General features: G+C 41.6%; 1 protein-coding gene across 1 annotated transcript in view; it reads left to right on the plus strand.

The window, feature by feature from the left end:
* GFPT1 (glutamine--fructose-6-phosphate transaminase 1) overlaps positions 1-13,551 on the plus strand; it is an 81,996-nt gene extending 68,445 nt beyond the window's left edge. The window contains exon 19 of the mRNA XM_082426009.1: positions 1,367-13,551. Within this exon, the coding sequence (XP_082282135.1) occupies positions 1,367-1,480 (114 nt within the window). The 3' untranslated portion in view covers positions 1,481-13,551. The remainder of the gene's footprint in view (positions 1-1,366) is intronic.
* Positions 13,552-17,464: the final 3,913 nt, after the last annotated feature.

The raw sequence follows: 17,464 nt of genomic DNA on the forward strand, positions 1-17,464 counted from the left end.
GTGACTGAGATTCCCCAAGATAGAGAAAAGTTAGCTGCCTTACAGACACATTGGTCTCTTCAATTTGACCTTCCCAAAGTGTGATGTTCTTAAGTTAATGGTTCTCGACTCCTTTGGGCTTAATATGCTGAAATGAAGTAAGGGCAGCTCTGAGAATGTTGACAATCACCCTATCAGAAGATAGGGCTGATTTTTAATGTTATTATTTTTAAAATTAAAGAATCTATAATGGCTTCACTTGTGCTCAAATAGGATGCCTCAAAATTGAATCATTATTTAAATACATATTCTCTTCACAAAAATTTAACAGCCAAGTCTTGCTTTTCTTGTCAGTCTTACCTTGTGCTGTCCAGTGTGCTGGGTACTACACCAGGTACACAGATCATATGAAAAAGGACCCACGGACAAATGAACTCAGTGTAAACAACATATATCTCTGTGTGCCTGAGCACATGACTTTGCCATAGCAGTTGCTTAATAAAATACTTGCTGACCTAAGTTACAGTCTAAGTAGCATTTTTTCCCCCTTATTTTTTCTTTTCAGTGCCTTTACTTGCTGAGTTAGAGTTTGGTCAAGAAATCATAAATCACTACTGGCATTTCCAGTAGGAAAGGATTTAATATGGAGAATTGGGTTTACACAGCCGTTAATTCTGGGAAATGCAGATCAGGGAGGGCACTGTGAAATCTGCCAGTGTAGGAATTGCAGCGAGCTACTGTCGGTGATCTCAGCTGTCCAAAACATCTGGGTGGATGACTCTCAGGAAGATGCTGGGAAGATATTGGTGAGTCCCACATTAGCTATCTGATGCCCATTAGTCTGTTTGCAGTTGCCACTAGAGAATATTATTTCTATTTCTCTTTTCCCTTCCAAATTGTGCACAAATGGCTCTCATTGGTGAAATCTAATTGGATCTCTGTGTACAAGTATCCAGTAGAAGGGAGAATTTAGAAGGGTGAGGATAGTACAGAATATTGAACAGACGTTGTCCATCACAGTTCGCCCTTTGGAATACACAGCATCTATACTTACCCTTGTATTCGTGTTTAAATTTCCAAAGAAGAACAAAAAGAATACCATGATTCTGCCTGATACACAGCAACTATCCCTGTTGAAACAAAGATGCACTCGCCTTCCCAAGAAAAGGAGATACATTTCATGAATTTCTCTATCCATCTCTGTGTGATGTTTATTCCTCTTCCTTAAAAACAATCCCCCTTGTTATGAAAGTCTTATGTAGTCTTAAGTAGAATAATTGGAAGGAGAAAAGGGAAAAGTTGATTAATTACATAAATGTGTGTGTGTGTATATATATATATATATATATATATATATATATATATATATATATATATAATTGTGCAGGGGACACGGGTTGGAGCCCTGGTCCGGGAACATCCCACATGCCGTGGAGCAACTAAGCCCGTGTGGTACAACTACAGAGCCTGCTCCCTAGAGCCCGCGAGCCACAACTGCTGAGCCTGCGCTCTAGAGCCCATGAGCCACAACTACTGAGCCTGCGTGTCACAACTACTGAAGCCCCTGTGCCTAGAGCCTGTGCTCCGCAACAGCAGAAGCCACCGCAATGAGAAGCCTGTGCACTGCAATGAAGAGTAGCCCCCGCTTGCTGCAACTAGAGAAAAAGCCCATGCGCAGCAACAAAGACCCAGCACAGCCAAAAATAAATTAATTAATTAAAAAAAAAGGAAGATGGAAAAATATATTGCCTAATCAACAAAAACTGGGGCTCTCACTAAAGGATCTCTCAAAGATAAACGCTAAGGTGAGGGGAAAATGATCCCAGAAAGATTTGAGATGCAACATAAATGAATGGTGAGCGAAGAAACACTGAAATGAGGGTAAATCTAAAGCACTGACCAAAACAGTAATAATAATTTTTTAAATTTGAGAAGCTATAGAACAATCCATGATAAATTAAAATGCTAGACAATAATATAACTTGGGAGTGGGGGAGCATAGTTAAAACATAGTAAGTCCCTTTTTATTATGTGAGAGGAGGGTAAAGATAATAACTTTGGATTTCGTTAAGTTAAATATATGCATGTTAACATTTTTATGATATAAGATATAGTTTCCAAAGTGATAGGAAAAAAATAGAATTTGGGAAATATATCCAAATACATTGGTAATAAACAATGTAGGAGACATTTAAAACGGACACAGGAAAGCTGAATGTGAAAATGTTCACTAGGCAAATCCTAATTCATGGAAAATTGAGGGAGCTATAATAATATAAGATAGATTTTAAATAAAAAACGTTAGTTGAAAATTGTGCAGCTGCTATGGAAAACAAGATGGCAGTTCCTCAAAAAGTTAAACATAGAACTACCATATGATTCAGCAATTCCATTCCTGGCTATATATATACTCAATAGAACTGAAAACAGGGACTCAAACAAAGACTTGTATACCAATGTTTATAGCAGCATTTTTCACAATAGCCAAAGGGTAGAAACAACCTAGGTGTCCATTAACAGGTGAATGGATAAACAGAATGTGACAAATACATACAGTGGAATATTATTCGGCCATAAAAAAGGATTGAAGTGTTGATACATTCCAAAACATGGGTGAACCTTGAAAACATGGTAAGTGAAATAGTTAGACACAGAAGGACAAATATTATATGATTCTGCTTATGAAATATCTAGGCAAACTCATAGAGACAAAGTATTAGATTAGAGGTTAACAGGGTCTGGGGGAAGGATGAATGGGTAGTTATTGCTTAATGGGTAGAGAGTTTCCATTTGGGGTGATAAAAAATTTTGAAAATAGACAGTGATGGTGATTTCACAGCATTTTGAATGTAATTAATACCACTGAATTATACACTTAAAAATGGTTAAAATGCTGAACTTTGTTATATATATTTTACCACAATAAATTTTTTTTTTACATCTTTATTGGAGTATAATTGCTTTACAATGTTGTGTTAGTTTCTGCTGTATAACAAAGTGAATCAACTATACGTATACATATATCCCCATATCCCCTCCCTCTTGAGCCTCCCTCCCACCCTCCCTATCCCACCCTCTAGATCGTCACAAAGAATCGAGCTGATCTCCCCGTGTGATGCAGCTGCCTCCCACTAGCTATCTATTTTACATTTGGTAGTGTATGTATGTCAGTGCTACTCTCTCACTTCGTCTCAGCTTCCCCTCCCTGCCATGTCCTCAAGTCTGTTCTCTACGTCTGCGTCTTTATTCCTGCCCTGCCACTAAGTTCATCAGTACTATTTTTTTAGATTCCATATATATGCGTTAGCATAACGGTATTTTTCTCTTTCTTATTTCACTCTATGACAGACTCTAGGTCCATCCACCTACAATAAAATTAAAGTTAGAAAAAAAGCATCCATAGACAAAAAGAGTGTTTATCATGTAATAATAAAAGTTTTAATTCAACCGGTATTGTAAGGCTTTTTAGTTTTTGCTAAATGGTGGATGTACCTTTGTATCTCATTTTGGTTTTACCTTGTGCTTCCTTGATTACTAATGAGTTGAGTGTCTTTTTTTATGCTTATTGACCACTTTCTTTTTTTTCCTTTTTGTAAAGTGTCTGATCAAGTCTTTTCAAAATCAGTTTTTGAAAACTGGATGATCTGTTGTTTACTCTTTAATTTATAGGAGCTCTTTATATATCCTGGATTCTAGTTCTTTGTTATGTGTATTGCAATTGCCTTCTCTCATTTGTGATTTCTCTTTTCATTTTCTTTTTGGTATCATAGAAATTCTTGACTTTAACATAGTCAAATTTATCATTTTTTTTCCCTTTATGGTTTGTGTTTTTATGTGAATTGTTGGATTCATAAGGTCATAAGTAAATTCTCCTATATTGTCTTCTAAAACCCTTATAAGCTTTGTTTTCATCCTTGGATTAAAAATCCTTAGATTTGGGCTTCCCTGGTGGTGCAGTGGTTGAGAATCTGCCTGCCAATGCAGGGGACACGGGTTCGAGCCCTGGTCTGGGAAGATCCCACATGCCGTGGAGCAGCTAGGTCCGTGAGCCACAACTACTGAGCCTGCGCGTCTGGAGCCTGTGCTCTGCAACGGGAGAGGCCGCGATAGTGAGAGGCCCGCGCACCGCCATGAAGAGTGGCCCCCACTTGCCGCAACTAGAGAAAGCCCTGGCACAGAAACGACGACCCAACACAGCCAAAAATAAAAAAAAAAGAAAAAGAAATAAGGCTTTCTGTTTAAAAAAAAAAAAAATCCTTAGGTTTTTAGTTCACCTGGAATTAATTCTGAGTTTGGTGTGGGATAGGATTCATTTTAAATTATTTTTATGTGGATGCCATAATTCCCTGCACTATTTACCAAAACACTCACCCTTTCCCAATTTCCCTGCAATGCCACCGCTTATATCAAGTGTTCACATGTGTGGATCTGTTTCCATGGGCTATTTGTCTCTGTACCAATTCAACATTGTTTCCATTATGTAGCTTCATAAAAAGTCTTGATATCTGATAGGGCAACTCTCCTCTCACTGTTTTTCTTCTCGAACGACTTGGTTATTCTTTTCCTTTTTCATGTACTTATATAGAAATTTTAGAAACAACTTGTCAAGTTGTGCAAACACAACTGTTGACATTTTTATTGGGATTGCATTAATTTCATAAATGAATATGGGGAAAATTGACAGTTTCATGGCATTGAGTCTTCCAGTCTATGTACGTGGTTTGAGCACATGTCTCTACTTAAGTCTTCATTAATGACTCAATTTCTGTAATTTTAATCCATAGAGGCTGTAGTAGGCTGAATGGTGACCCCCACAGATATCAGGTCCATATAAGGACCTGATAGGCCTTACCATATAAGGCAACCTATATATGTTGCCTTATATAGTAAGAGGATCTTTGCAGATGTGATTAAATTAAGGAGTTTGAGATGGGGAGATTATCCTGGATTATTCAAGTGGGGCCTACGTGTATGTATCATTAGGAGGCAGATGGAGATTTAGCACAGAAGAAGATGTGAAGGCAGTTTGACCACAGACACAGAGATTGGAGTGATGTGGCCACAAACCAAGGAATGCCAGCAGCCACCACAAGCCGGAAGAGGCAAGAAAAGGACTTTCCCCAAATTCTCCAGAGGGAGAGTGGCCCTACCAACACCTTGATTTCTGCTCAGTGATACTGATTTCAGACTTTTGGCCTCCAGAACTGTGAGAGAATATATCTCTATTGTTTTAAGTCACCAAGTTTGTAGTAATTTGTTAAGCAGCCACAAGGAAACGAATTCAGAGAAACTGCACATCTTTTGTTATATTTATCCCTAGGTATTTGATAGTTTTTGTTTTTCTTATAAATGGTATCTTTTTAAAAATTTCATTTTCTAGCTCTTTGTTGCTGGTATAGAGAATACGATGAGATTTAGTATGTTGACTTTTTTTTTCGCTGCAGCTTTGCTAAACTCACGTTAATTCTCATGGATTTTTCTTTGTACACAATCATGTTGCCTGTGAATAATAACAGGTTTGTTTCTTCCTTTCTAATCCTTACACATCTTAAAAAGTTGCCTTACTGTGTTGCCTAGGACATCCAGTACAATTTGAATACAAATGGTAATAGGAACTTCCTTGTTCTGTTCCTTACCTCAATTTTCAATGTTTTGAAGACTTTCAACATTTTACCATTGTTTTATATTTGCTGTAGATTTTTGTAGACATCCTTTATCAGGTTAAGGAAGTTGTTTTCCTCTAATTTTGGTTTGCTAAGAATTTTTAAAATAATACCATACGGCTGCTTAGGTATAACAAAAGCTTTTTCTGCTTCTATTGAGATGATCATATTATTTTCTTCCTTTAATCTGCTAATGAAGCAGGTTACATTACCTTCCCAAGATAAACTCAATTTGGTCATTTATAGGCTGTAAATTTCCTTCTACAAATTGCTTTATGTTGTAGTTTGTAATATTTGGCATATCCGTTCAAAATATTGATATTTTTGAATTTCCATTTTGAGTTCTTCTTTGATTCATGTCTTACTTAGAAGCGTTTCTTAATTTTCAGACATGATTCTAGTTATCTTTTTGTCACTGATATCTAACATGGTCAGAGAACATGCTCTGAATTATTTTAATCTTTTGGATGCTTGCTTTCAGTCTGGAATATGGTCAATTTTTTCAAGTGTTCTATGTGTACTTGTCTTTAATATGATTATCATGCTGTTGCTGGGTATAGTGTTCTATATCTATCCATTAGGTTGTATGTCATTTGTGTTGTTCAAATCTTATATATCCGCATTGATTGTTTTGTTTGCTTGTTCTGTCAATAACTGAGAGAGATCCACTATGACAGTGGCATTATCTCATTTCTTCTCATATTACTGCTTTATATATTTCTTCTCATATATTTGCTTTAGATAGTTTGATACTGTATTTAGGTGTATATGTACTTCAAATTGTTATTGATGAATTAAATTTTTTTTTCTTATAAAAGAACCCTCTTTATCCTCTAGTCATAATTTTTACTTTAAGATTCAGTTTGGGGACTTCCCTGGTGGTGCAGTGGTTAAGAATCCACCTGCCAGTGCAGGGGACACGGGTTCGAGCCCTGGTCCAGGAAGATCCCACATGCCGCGGAGCAACTAAGCCCGTGTGCCACAAATACTGAGCCTGCGCTCTAGAGCCCGCGAGCCACAACTACTGAGCCCGCGTGCCACAACTACTGAAGCCCGTGTGCCTAGAGCCCATGCTCCGCAACAAGAGAAGCCACCGTAATGAGAAGACTGTGCACTGCAACGAAGAGTAGCCCCCGCTTGCCACAACTAGAGAAAGCCGGAGTGCAACAACGAAGACCCAACAGAGCCAAAAATAAAAAAATAAATAAATTTATATAAAAAAATGATTCAGTTTGTCAGTAATACAGTCACACCAATTTTCTTCTGGTTAATATTTGCATGATATATATTTTTCATCTTTTTATTTTCAACCTTTTTGGATCCTTATGTTTTAGATATAAACTATTGTAAACAGGAAAAAATTAGATTTTTAAAAATCCAATTTGAAAATATTTGTCTTTTAAATAGAGCAATTTATATTTAAAATGTAATTTATGTTCATATAAGTTTATACCTAGAGTTTTATTTTGTTCCTTCTCTTTGACCTGCCAGTCCTGTGTTTCTTTTTCTCTCCTTTTTAGGCTCCTCTTTGGATTAAATATTTTTTTATCATCCCATTTTTTTCACTTCTATTTGTTTGGATATTATACTCTGTTTCTGTCCTTTTAGGGGTTACAGTAGAAATCACAATATTCATATATAACATATCAAAATCTGAAGTTAATCTATGTTATCCTCCTCCCAGACTGTGGAAGGACCTTAGGAAATTTTAATTTGTTTCCCCACTCCTTACTCATATGTTATTATTAACATATATTTAAATTATACTATTTAACCTCATAAGAAATTATTATTCTTTTATATGGTCATTGTTCATTTAGATTTATGCACATTTATCTTTATACATTCTTGCTTATCATGCCTGTGTCTGGGATTCCTTCCTTTGGGTTTCCTTTGGTGATGGACTGCTAGAGGCACATTCTCTTTGATTTTACTTGTCTGAATATGTCTTATTTTTCTGGGCATAGAATTCCAGGTAGGTAGTTATTTCTTTCAGCATATAATCTCTTTGCTTCCATTGTGGCTGAGGAGATAGTCTATTGTTCTTAAAGGGAATCTGTTATTTCTCTATGGTGCTTTTTAGGATCTCCTCCTCGGTTTTGGTGGTCTGCAGGTTTGCTCTGTTGTTTCCAAGTGTGGATTTCTTTTTATTTACCCTATTTGGGATTCACTGAGCTTGACTTCATGGATTTTGAATTGGAAAAGTCTCATCTAGTAACTCTTTGAATATCTTCCCTTCTCCATTTAGCGTCTCATTTCCCTCTGGTACCCTGATTAGACATGTGTTAGACAATCTCACCCTATCCTCCATGTCTCTTAACCTCTCAGGTGTATTTTTCATCTTTTTATCTCTCTGTGAATCATTACAGATGATTTCTTCTAATCTGTCTTCTGGTTCACTAGTTTACTCTTAGCTGTGTCTAATTTGTTCTGAAAGCAATTCTTTGAGTTTTTTTTTTTTTAAGAACTTTATTAAGGAATACTTTATATACTATAAGCTTTATCCATTTTCACTGTAGAATTCGAAAAGTTTTTGAAAATTTATAGAGTTGTGCAACCATCATCACATTCCAGTTGTAGAATATTTTTATCTCCCCAGAAAGTTCCTTTGTGCTTGATGACAGTCAATCCACTGACTTTTTAAATTTCAATGATTTTATCTATCTATATAAATATAGAAATACATATTTCCTATAATATATTTATATAATATTTAATATAAATATATTTGTATATTTAACATAACTATACATATATATATTTGTGTGTGTGTGTGTGTGTGTGTGTGCTTTTTGGTTATTTTTCAGCTTTGGTGACTATTTTCTCTTCCTTGAAGCTTTTTTCAACCTTGTCTTTTACTTTTTTAAACATGATATGCAGAGTTATTTTTAATTCTATGCCTGCTATTTCCAGTATCAGGGTGGTCTGTTGTTTCTGCTGACATTCACTCCTAGTGACTTATTTCTTTGTGTGTTTTGTTCATTTTGACTGTGAGTTCCTCAGAGAATTACTTTTGGGAATTCTTTGAAGCCTAGGTTGAAGGTGCCTTCCTTCAGAGAGGTTTTGCATTTATTTCCGTGAGGTGCCTAAGACTCTACCCGTCCAGAAATGCTTTCTACATTCATGGTTTGAGATTTTTGCCATCAAGTGATGTGAATTTGGGGCTTAAATGTGCACAGCACTAACTCCTAAAGGACCCGATTGGTATCTGGTCATCATTGTTTCCCCATAAAATTTTACAAAGAGAGACTACCATGTCTCCCTTAGAGACATGTCTCCTTTTAGGCCTTGGGGAAGTAGCTCTCAAATTTTAGTGTGCCTGAGAAGCCTATTAAAAAGTGCAGATTCTCAGGTCAACAGCAGAGACTGTGATTCAGTGAGTGGAGTTGCAGCCCAGGAATCTGCATTTCTAACAATCACCAAAGATAATCTGGGTACAGGTGGCCAAGAGCCACACTTCGAGAAACATCACCTTTAGATCTCATAGCTTCATTGCGTCCTCTGTACAGCCTCAGGCAAGAGTGTGTGTGTGAGCCATGGCTCTCTGTCTCCCTGGAGGAAAACATTCGTTGAAATGTTCAGTAACCATTTACCTCTTTATATTCATGGGCCAAACTACTTAAGTCTATTCTTTAGACCATGGTATGGGAGGGAGCACTGTGTGCTCCTGCAGATCTGATTCTGAGTGAAATAATAAGAGAAAAAGTACCTTGTATATTGTGGTATTGTGATTTATAATAAATGTATATTTGGTCTTTGTCTAGTTTCTGGCACAGAGCTCCTAAAACCCTTGGAATTTCCTGAGTGATGAGCATCATAAGATGCTCTTATTGTGTTAATTAGGTGACTTTTGGAAAGCTCCTAGGTCACCTAAGGATGGGAGCTCGTTGCCAGGGGAACCAACCACGCGATTAGAGGGTTAGAACTTTTAGTCCCATCCCCTGATTTCCAGGGAGCGGAGAAGGACTGCAGGTTGAACCAGTCAACAATGGCCAATGATTTAATCAACCGTGCTTATATGAGGAAGCTTCCAGAAAACTCCAGAAGGACGGTGTTTAGAGCTTCCGGGTTGGTGAACACATGGAGGTGCTGGGGGAGCATGGAAGTTCCATGCCCCTTCCCCATATGTTGCCTCATGCATCTCTTCTATCTGGCTGTTCATTCATATTATTTAATATCCTTTGTAATAAACCAATAATCTGGTGAGTAACCAGGTTTCCTGAGTTCTGTGAGCCGCTCTACCAAATGAATTGAACCCAAGGCGGGGGTGGGGGTGGTCATGGGAAGCTCTGATTTATAGCTAGCCAGAAGCACAGGTAACAACCTGGGTTTGTGATTGGCATCTAAAGTGGAGGGCAGTCTTGTGCGAATGAGCCCTTATCCTGTGGAATCTGATGCTATCTCCAGGTAGATAGTGTCAGAATTGAATTAATTGCTTGGTGGTGTGGGGAACCATTCCCCCCCTTGGAATTGATATCAAATTATTAATATAGTTGTTCAAATATTTGCAACACTTTGAAGAAAGTAATGATGTAAAAGGCCTCATTTATGCAAAAAGTTATTTTGCTTCTCTTTTCTTGCTCCCCAGTTGGTGCAGAGCTAAGCAGAGGCATTATTTTCTTGGTGTGATGCTTAGACGGAAACACACTAAGATAAGCCAATTTGTCCTTCTCTAAAAGTCGTTTTGGGCTCCCACATACCCTGGGCTGAGTTGGAAATGTGTGAATTGAAGCCTGAGTTGAGATTGAAAAAACATAGTGAATTGGGGTCATGAAGCCCTTAAACACTTATTACCTGAGAAAATGTCTATAAAGGGACTTTTAATCCTGTAATGTATGTAACATATGTAATATATGTAGCATATGGAAGGGGAAACTTACCAGAAATGTGAATGGGAAGTAGGTAATAGAGAGAGACGGTGTTACTTATTCTCTATTAAATTAAGAACTTTAAAAAGTAAGCACAACTATAGCAAGCCGGGATTTTTTAAAAAAAGGGGAATCCAAAATTTGACCAAACTTAATAAATAACCTTAACTCTATGTATTCTAACCTCACTGTATCTCTGCAGGTCTGGTTTCCTGGTATCTCAAGGAGAATATTTCAGGTAAAAGCCAAACGATTCTCAATCATAAATCTCATGCTTTATACACTTGAAGATAATAAAGTCCTTGATTCCAGTTAATTTCACTTTTCTTTTCTATTATCAATGCCCCTGTCCTTTTGAAAACTGGAATGTGGAATCCAATGTGGCAAATGGTAAGAGGTGGGAAATGCTACTGGAAAATAATCTGATGTCAATTTACTTTTCTCCTGGAGTAGAGCAATCCTTTCCCCCAGTGGTTGGGCCCGGACCATCAGCCTCGGGTGAGCAGACAGAGAGGGTGGCTGTGACGGCTGCATTCTCTAAAGGTCTCTCTTGTTGGAGGGACCAGAGATCCCTGCTTGGGTGTAAGTGGATCAGACATATTTGGACATGTCTGAACGGGTGGGTGGGGCCCCCCAGATGCCTATTTGGCTGAGGGCCTGAGCAGCCTCCTGCAGATTAGACTAACCCTTTGACCTCAGCCGCTGGAGGGGAAGGTACACTGAGACGGGCCAGGTGCCACCACTTGGACTGGCCTTTGGATATGTGGCTGGGTTCTTTGGATGGCAGGGGCATCTTCTGCTACAAATGTCAATAAGACAATTAGACAGTGTGTACAGCAGCCTGGTTTGATGCTTATTAACTGAACAGAAACCAAGGGACATGAGGGCTTCTCTGCAGCTTCACCACATACCAGAGGGTGCCCTGACTTCCAGGGAGAGTGCAGAGGTGATGGGGACCCTGTGGACACCCCCGAGGGATAGGCTGCACTACGTCTGTCTCGCAGTGGATTTGTTCAAGGGCACGTCTAATTACACCCCCTAAGATGCTCTGTGAACAGGTGGGAGAAAAACCCAGAGCGAAGGTGGGTTACAGCTGCCCATATGTTAATATTATTTCATTGGCCCTGCAGGCTTGTGGGGCCCAAGGAAACTTGGGTTACATTAAAAAAGGAAAAGCATACTGTAGTTGGCAAACAAAATGTGTCTTTGTGTGTGTGTGTGAGAGAGAGAGAGAGAAAGAGAGAGAGAGAGAGAGAGAGAGAGAGAGAAAGAGACAGAAATGAGCTTTCATTTAGAAGCTTTGGCCGTGGTTTCAACTGGTTCCCCTCCACTTTTTAAATGATATTTTCTGAGCCTGGAAACCAAGCAGGCAGATCATGGAATTTTGGCTGGAGATGTTTTTAAAAAATGTAGACTAGCAGTGAAAAAGGAGGCGGGAATTTGGCTGGGAGGCTTTTATGGGCTGCAAACCAAGCAGGGTTACCATGGTGGTACTTCTACTGTTTATATAAACAAAGGATTTTCCTGACAAACATACTTCGTATTTAATAATCCTCAATCCACAGGGGCCTCTTCTCTTTGTGTGTAGCTAGTTCAAGCCATCTGGACTTGAGTAGAATTTTATTATTTCGCGAGGCTGTTTTCAGGCATCCTGTACCACTTCAAAATTAAGTGTTAAGTACTGATATCTTGAAGTGCAAGGGTGATAGGTGTCTAATAATTGGAAGAGAGTTTAACCTGCAATATGACAATGTAATACAGGCTTTTCACAGATCTAAAGTCTATTGGACCAGCCTCTGCTTCCATTTTAATTCAGTTCACGTGCCTGACAAAACACTTACTCCGCCTCCCTAACTTCTCCGTCTCTCTTAAGAGCACTGCAGGTCTCCCAACTGACCACGCTTCATATTGCCATTGCCCCAGATGGTAGCCCACATACAATTATTTGTGAAGTCTTAACAAGCTCCTGTATTGTGACAGGACTCATTTGGTTATTAGTAAGGAAAAAAACCTACTCTCTTGAACTGAAGCACAAAAGGGGATTTATTGGTTCATGTAACTGGAAAGGCAGGGGTAGTCTGGCCTCAGGAATCACTGGATCCAGCTTACATGCCCATATCTTCAGAGGGTCCCAGTTTCTGGCACATCTGACATTGTTTGCTCTAGGTGGACTCAGTTCTTCTAGAAACTTTTTTTTTTTTTTTGGCTGTGCCTCGTGGCTTGTGGGATTTTAATTCCCCAACCAGGGATTGAACCTGGGCCCTCGGCAGTGAGAGCGTGGAGTCCTAACCACTGGACCGCCAGGGAATTCCCCAGTCCTTCTAAAAACTTAAGGAATGAGATAAGGAACTTAAACAGTGCTTTCCGGCATCCTTTCCCCAGGATCATGAAGTGATCAGGAATGTCCAAAAGCTCAGGTAAAGCTGTTTGCATTTCCCCCCCTCCTGAACATCTGGACACATCTCCAGACCTGTCCAGAGTAGCCTATGGGGGTCTCTTCAGTGGTTGCCTCATCATGGCCCTCTGGGGTCTCCAAAGCCAGCCGTGAGCACCAGACTTCTGGGCTGATGCCCCTTCCAGTGGTACCCTAGTAAATAAACTGGTTCGATTCCAAGGGTACCAAAGTGCGTGATGTACGTATGCATGGCACCAGGATTCCAGTGATCCAGATGAACCCTGATTATGTCCCCTGGGTATCCCCAGGACCAGCCAACCTTGGGTCCATGCACTAGCTTCATTACACCAACTTCAGTGCCCCTCACAACTACAGGACCCTGGTGTCCCCTGCTACCCCCAAATGACACAGGCATTTCTTTTTTTTTTTAACTTTTTATTTTATATTGGAGTATAGCTGATTAACAGGTTTCAGGTGCACAGCAAAGGGACTCAGTCATACATATACGTGTATCCATTCTTCCCCAAACTCCCCGCCCATCCAGGCTGCCACATAACATTGAGCAGAGTTCCCTGTGCTATACAGTAGGTCCTTGTTGGTTATCCATTTTAAATACAGCGGTGTGTACATGTTGATCCCAAACTCCCCAACTGTCCTTTCACCCCATGCTTTCCCCCGGTAACCATAAGTTCATTCTCTAAGTCTGTGAGTCTGTTTCTATTTTGTAAATAAGTTCATTTGTATCATTTCTTTTCAGATTCCGCATATGAGGGATATCATACGATATTTCTCTTTCTCTGTCTGACATACTTCACTCAGTATGACAATCACTAGGACCATCCATGTTGCTGCAAATGGCATTATTTCATTCTTTTTAATGGCTGAGTAATATTCCACTGTATACATGTACCACATCTTCTTTATCCATTCCTCTGTTGATGGACATTTAGGTCACGTCCATGTCTTGGCTATTGTAAACAGTGCTGCAATGAACAATGGGGTGCATGTATCCCTTTGGACCATGTTTTTCTCTGGATATGCCCAGGAGTGGGATTGCAGGGTCATATGGTAGCTCTATTTTTAGTTTTTTAAGGAATCTCCATACTGTTCTCCACAGCGGCAACACAGGCATTTCTGAAAGTCCTCAGAAGTTTTGTTCAGGTGTTTGGGAAAGTCCACTCATAGGGTCTTCTGCCAGGTCTGGGTTGGATGTCTGCCACACCTGTGGTGCCCTCTCCTTGGGCCACGCCTGGTCACCCCAAAGGTGCAGACCCTTGAGGCACCACAGGGCTCAGTTCCTGGAGTGGGTGGGGCTTGGATGACACCATAACGCTCACTCTCTCACCCTTGGCTCCACTGTCTCCTTCTCAAGTTTCTTCTCCTCCGGATGCCCTGTTCCCCTCTCCTCTATGAACACCACACCTCCTACCCTTCCAGGCTTCTGTACTCAATACTTGTTATTTTAACGGGGGAACCATGAAGCACAAAGAGAACTCCAGGTTCACAGAGCTGGTTGGTGACCACCAGGGCTGGGATCCATATGTCCTCATTCTCTGCTTTTTTCTTTTATAACTAATTAACACTTTCTCTGTGAAAAATGATAATCTGAGGGAACTGTTGGTTTAAAATGACAAAAAAAAAAAAAAAGGCACTGTGCAAATACACCAGGGGTTTTAGTTTTGAGAGTCTAATTTGAGAACCTTGGGGGAGGGCAGTGGAATAATAGTGACGGGACTATTTGCACAAGGTCCCTAAGGAAAGAGAGCAGCTGAAGACAGCACCAACTTGTTCTGAAGACAGCTGTTGATGGTCAGAGGGAAAGGACAACTTTGAGTAAGGTGGCCTCTGGCAGGGCCTATACTGGCGCTGAGAGTGTTGGGAAGAGTGGGAGATCAATGGGTGGAGAAAGGGTCACCTTAACAGGAGAAAATAGTGAATGTAACAACGTGGCCCAGGCTCCCAGGGATTTGTTGAATTAATTGGTTGGAACTTGGAGTTGGGGGGGGGGGCGAAAGCGGTGCCGAACCAGAAAAATGCCATTTTGTGCCGTTATTGTAACCCTCTTGTACCCACCCCCAGGTCGACGTGACCGGGAGGAAGCAGAGGGTTACTCAAATGCACAGAGCGGAGAAATTGTTACAGAAGGTGAAAATCTCGGAGCTGCTGTGACCGGCAGAGGCCACAAAGGGGCAGTGCCTCCTCAGTCTGTCTCGATCTAAATGGGCAAAATCCCGCGGGGAGTCGGAGGAAGAAGAGAAATGTAGTCACCAGGAGAGGCCATTTGCCCACCCTGGGCAGCCACTGCTGCGGCAGACTCCGGGGCCACCCCGCTCCCTGCTCTCACCCACCACGGCCTCCCCTCCTCCCCCTTCCAGAAATGCTCGGTGAGCAGCCACTGTGCATCAGGCACTTTTCTAGGCCCTGAAGGCACCCGCCGTTCTGGAATCTACGTTCCGGAGGGGAGGGGCAGAGGTCTCCCCGCAGCTCCTCCCACCTGGCCACCACCTCTACCTGTGCCCGGAGCCCCAGACGCACCGGGCCCAGCGGCAGATGCTGCAGTCGACCCAGGCCTGCCTTTGGAAGGCCGATGGCAGGGGGCCTTCAGCCTTTTGTCTCCCGCACCCCGGGTGTGGCTGGGATAACGGAATGGTGATCGGGTGACAGAAGCTGCGGGGGCGCCCAGTGATCACCAGGTGGCGCTCGGAGACCCTAAAGGAGCTGTGATCGCAGGGACCAAACAGTATTTCTTTGGGGCCACAATACGTCACAGTGACAGGGCAAGCGCGGCATTGCTTTGGAACAAATCGCTTGTCCCCTACTTGCTCAAAAAATTCCCCAGAGTCCTCTAAATACAGAGATAAATATTCACCTGCAAGGCGGGCCCATCCTGCGTCCCACCCAGGGTCAAGGCATGAGTAAAGGAGCTGGTGTCTGCAGGGCAGGGCCCCTAGGCTGAAAACTGTTTCCCTCTGTCCTTTAGATTTCTGTACTGTAGTTTCTTTCTGCCTCCTTAACTGGATCCAGGAAATGGCTGTTGCCTGGGAGAGCTGGGCCTGGAGCCCTTGCTTCTTGTGGAAGGAGGGGCTGCGGAGAAGTGGGATTCCTGGCTGATGGATGACCACCCTAGGTGGGTGTGTTAATTAGATGCTGGATTTACATACAGAAAGCCCTCCTACAGTTATGCAAAGCCTCTACCACTCCTGCTGTTTGATGGCTAAAGCCCATCCATCCCGTGCCCACCATTTAAAATCCCCACGGGGCAGGTTTTGAGCAGAGAATTCAGGAGGCTGACACAGCCAGCTCCCCAGCCAGACATTTGCCTGTCTGACATTTGATGGCAAATTGCAACCTTCCGCGATTTTAAAATTCAGGTGTAGAAATCAAGAAAGTAAATCTATCTTTAAATATCCTACTCCTTAAAATGTGTTCTCTTTTTTTCTTTTTTGGCTGCTACCCCTTTGGCACAGGGTATAATACAGCTGAGGGCGGCAAGGCTGGGATATTTCTCAGTCCACAGCACAGTGGGGACCAGAAAAGAATGTCAGTGTCCTCAAGGTAAGCATGCTGTCTGCCTCAGGGTCTCAGGCTGGGTGTGACCAAGGCACCTTTGTCTCTGGCAGTAGCTAAAATGAGGGTCCAAGATAAGCGGGATTTTTGCCTTGATTTGGAAGTTGGATCTGGTTATTCAAAACAACTCTGAATTCCTGGGTGTTGAGGTGGCTTTGGGACTCTGGGTCTCAATAATGCCTGCTTCAGACGGGAATAAAGACACAGACCTACTAGAGAATGGACTTGAGGATATGGGGAGGGGGTGGGGTGAGATGTGACAGGGTGAGAGAGTGTCACGGACAGATATACACTACCAAATGTAAAATAGATAGCCAGTGGGAAGCAGCTGCATAGCACAGGGAGATCAGCTCGGTGCTTTGTGACCACCTAGAGGGGTGGGATGGGGAGGGTGGGAGGGAGGGAGATGCAAGAGGGAAGAGATATGGGGACATATGTATATGTATAACTGATTCACTTTGTTACAAAGCAGAAGCTAACACACCATTGTAAGGCAATTATACTTCAATAAAGGTGTTTAAAAAAAAAAAAGAAAACAGAAACAGATTAAAAAAATAATAATAATAATGCCTGCTTCTTGCTCCATGAGGGATGGCCCTGGTGGGGAGGAAGGCAGACGTCAGCCTCTCAGGTGGCCAGCTCGCCAGCTAATCTTCACGGTTGGCGTGGCGGCACTGGGTCCTCAGAGGTCTGGCTGAGAGCAGATCTGAAAGGACCTGGGCTAGGGCATGGGGCCGGGAGTGCCACCCACACTGAAGTGCAGATACAAATGGGTGGGCCATGATTCAGCCTTGAACCCCCCAAATGCCAGACTGGCTTGTCATGGTTTGACCAGTATGCGTGACCCTCAGCAGTTATCTGCTAGTAGAAACTCACATTTCAATCAACCTCCTCCCTCGCCTCTCCCAAGCCTCTCTCAGCGTGCTGTCTTACAAGAACTTGTATGTGGTCCTGCTCTGCTCCCACATCATGTCAGCACGTGGCTGCCCGGG

This window comes from Balaenoptera physalus (assembly GCF_965194825.1).
Source record: "Balaenoptera physalus genome assembly, chromosome: 15".
Classification (NCBI taxonomy): domain Eukaryota; kingdom Metazoa; phylum Chordata; class Mammalia; order Artiodactyla; family Balaenopteridae; genus Balaenoptera; species Balaenoptera physalus.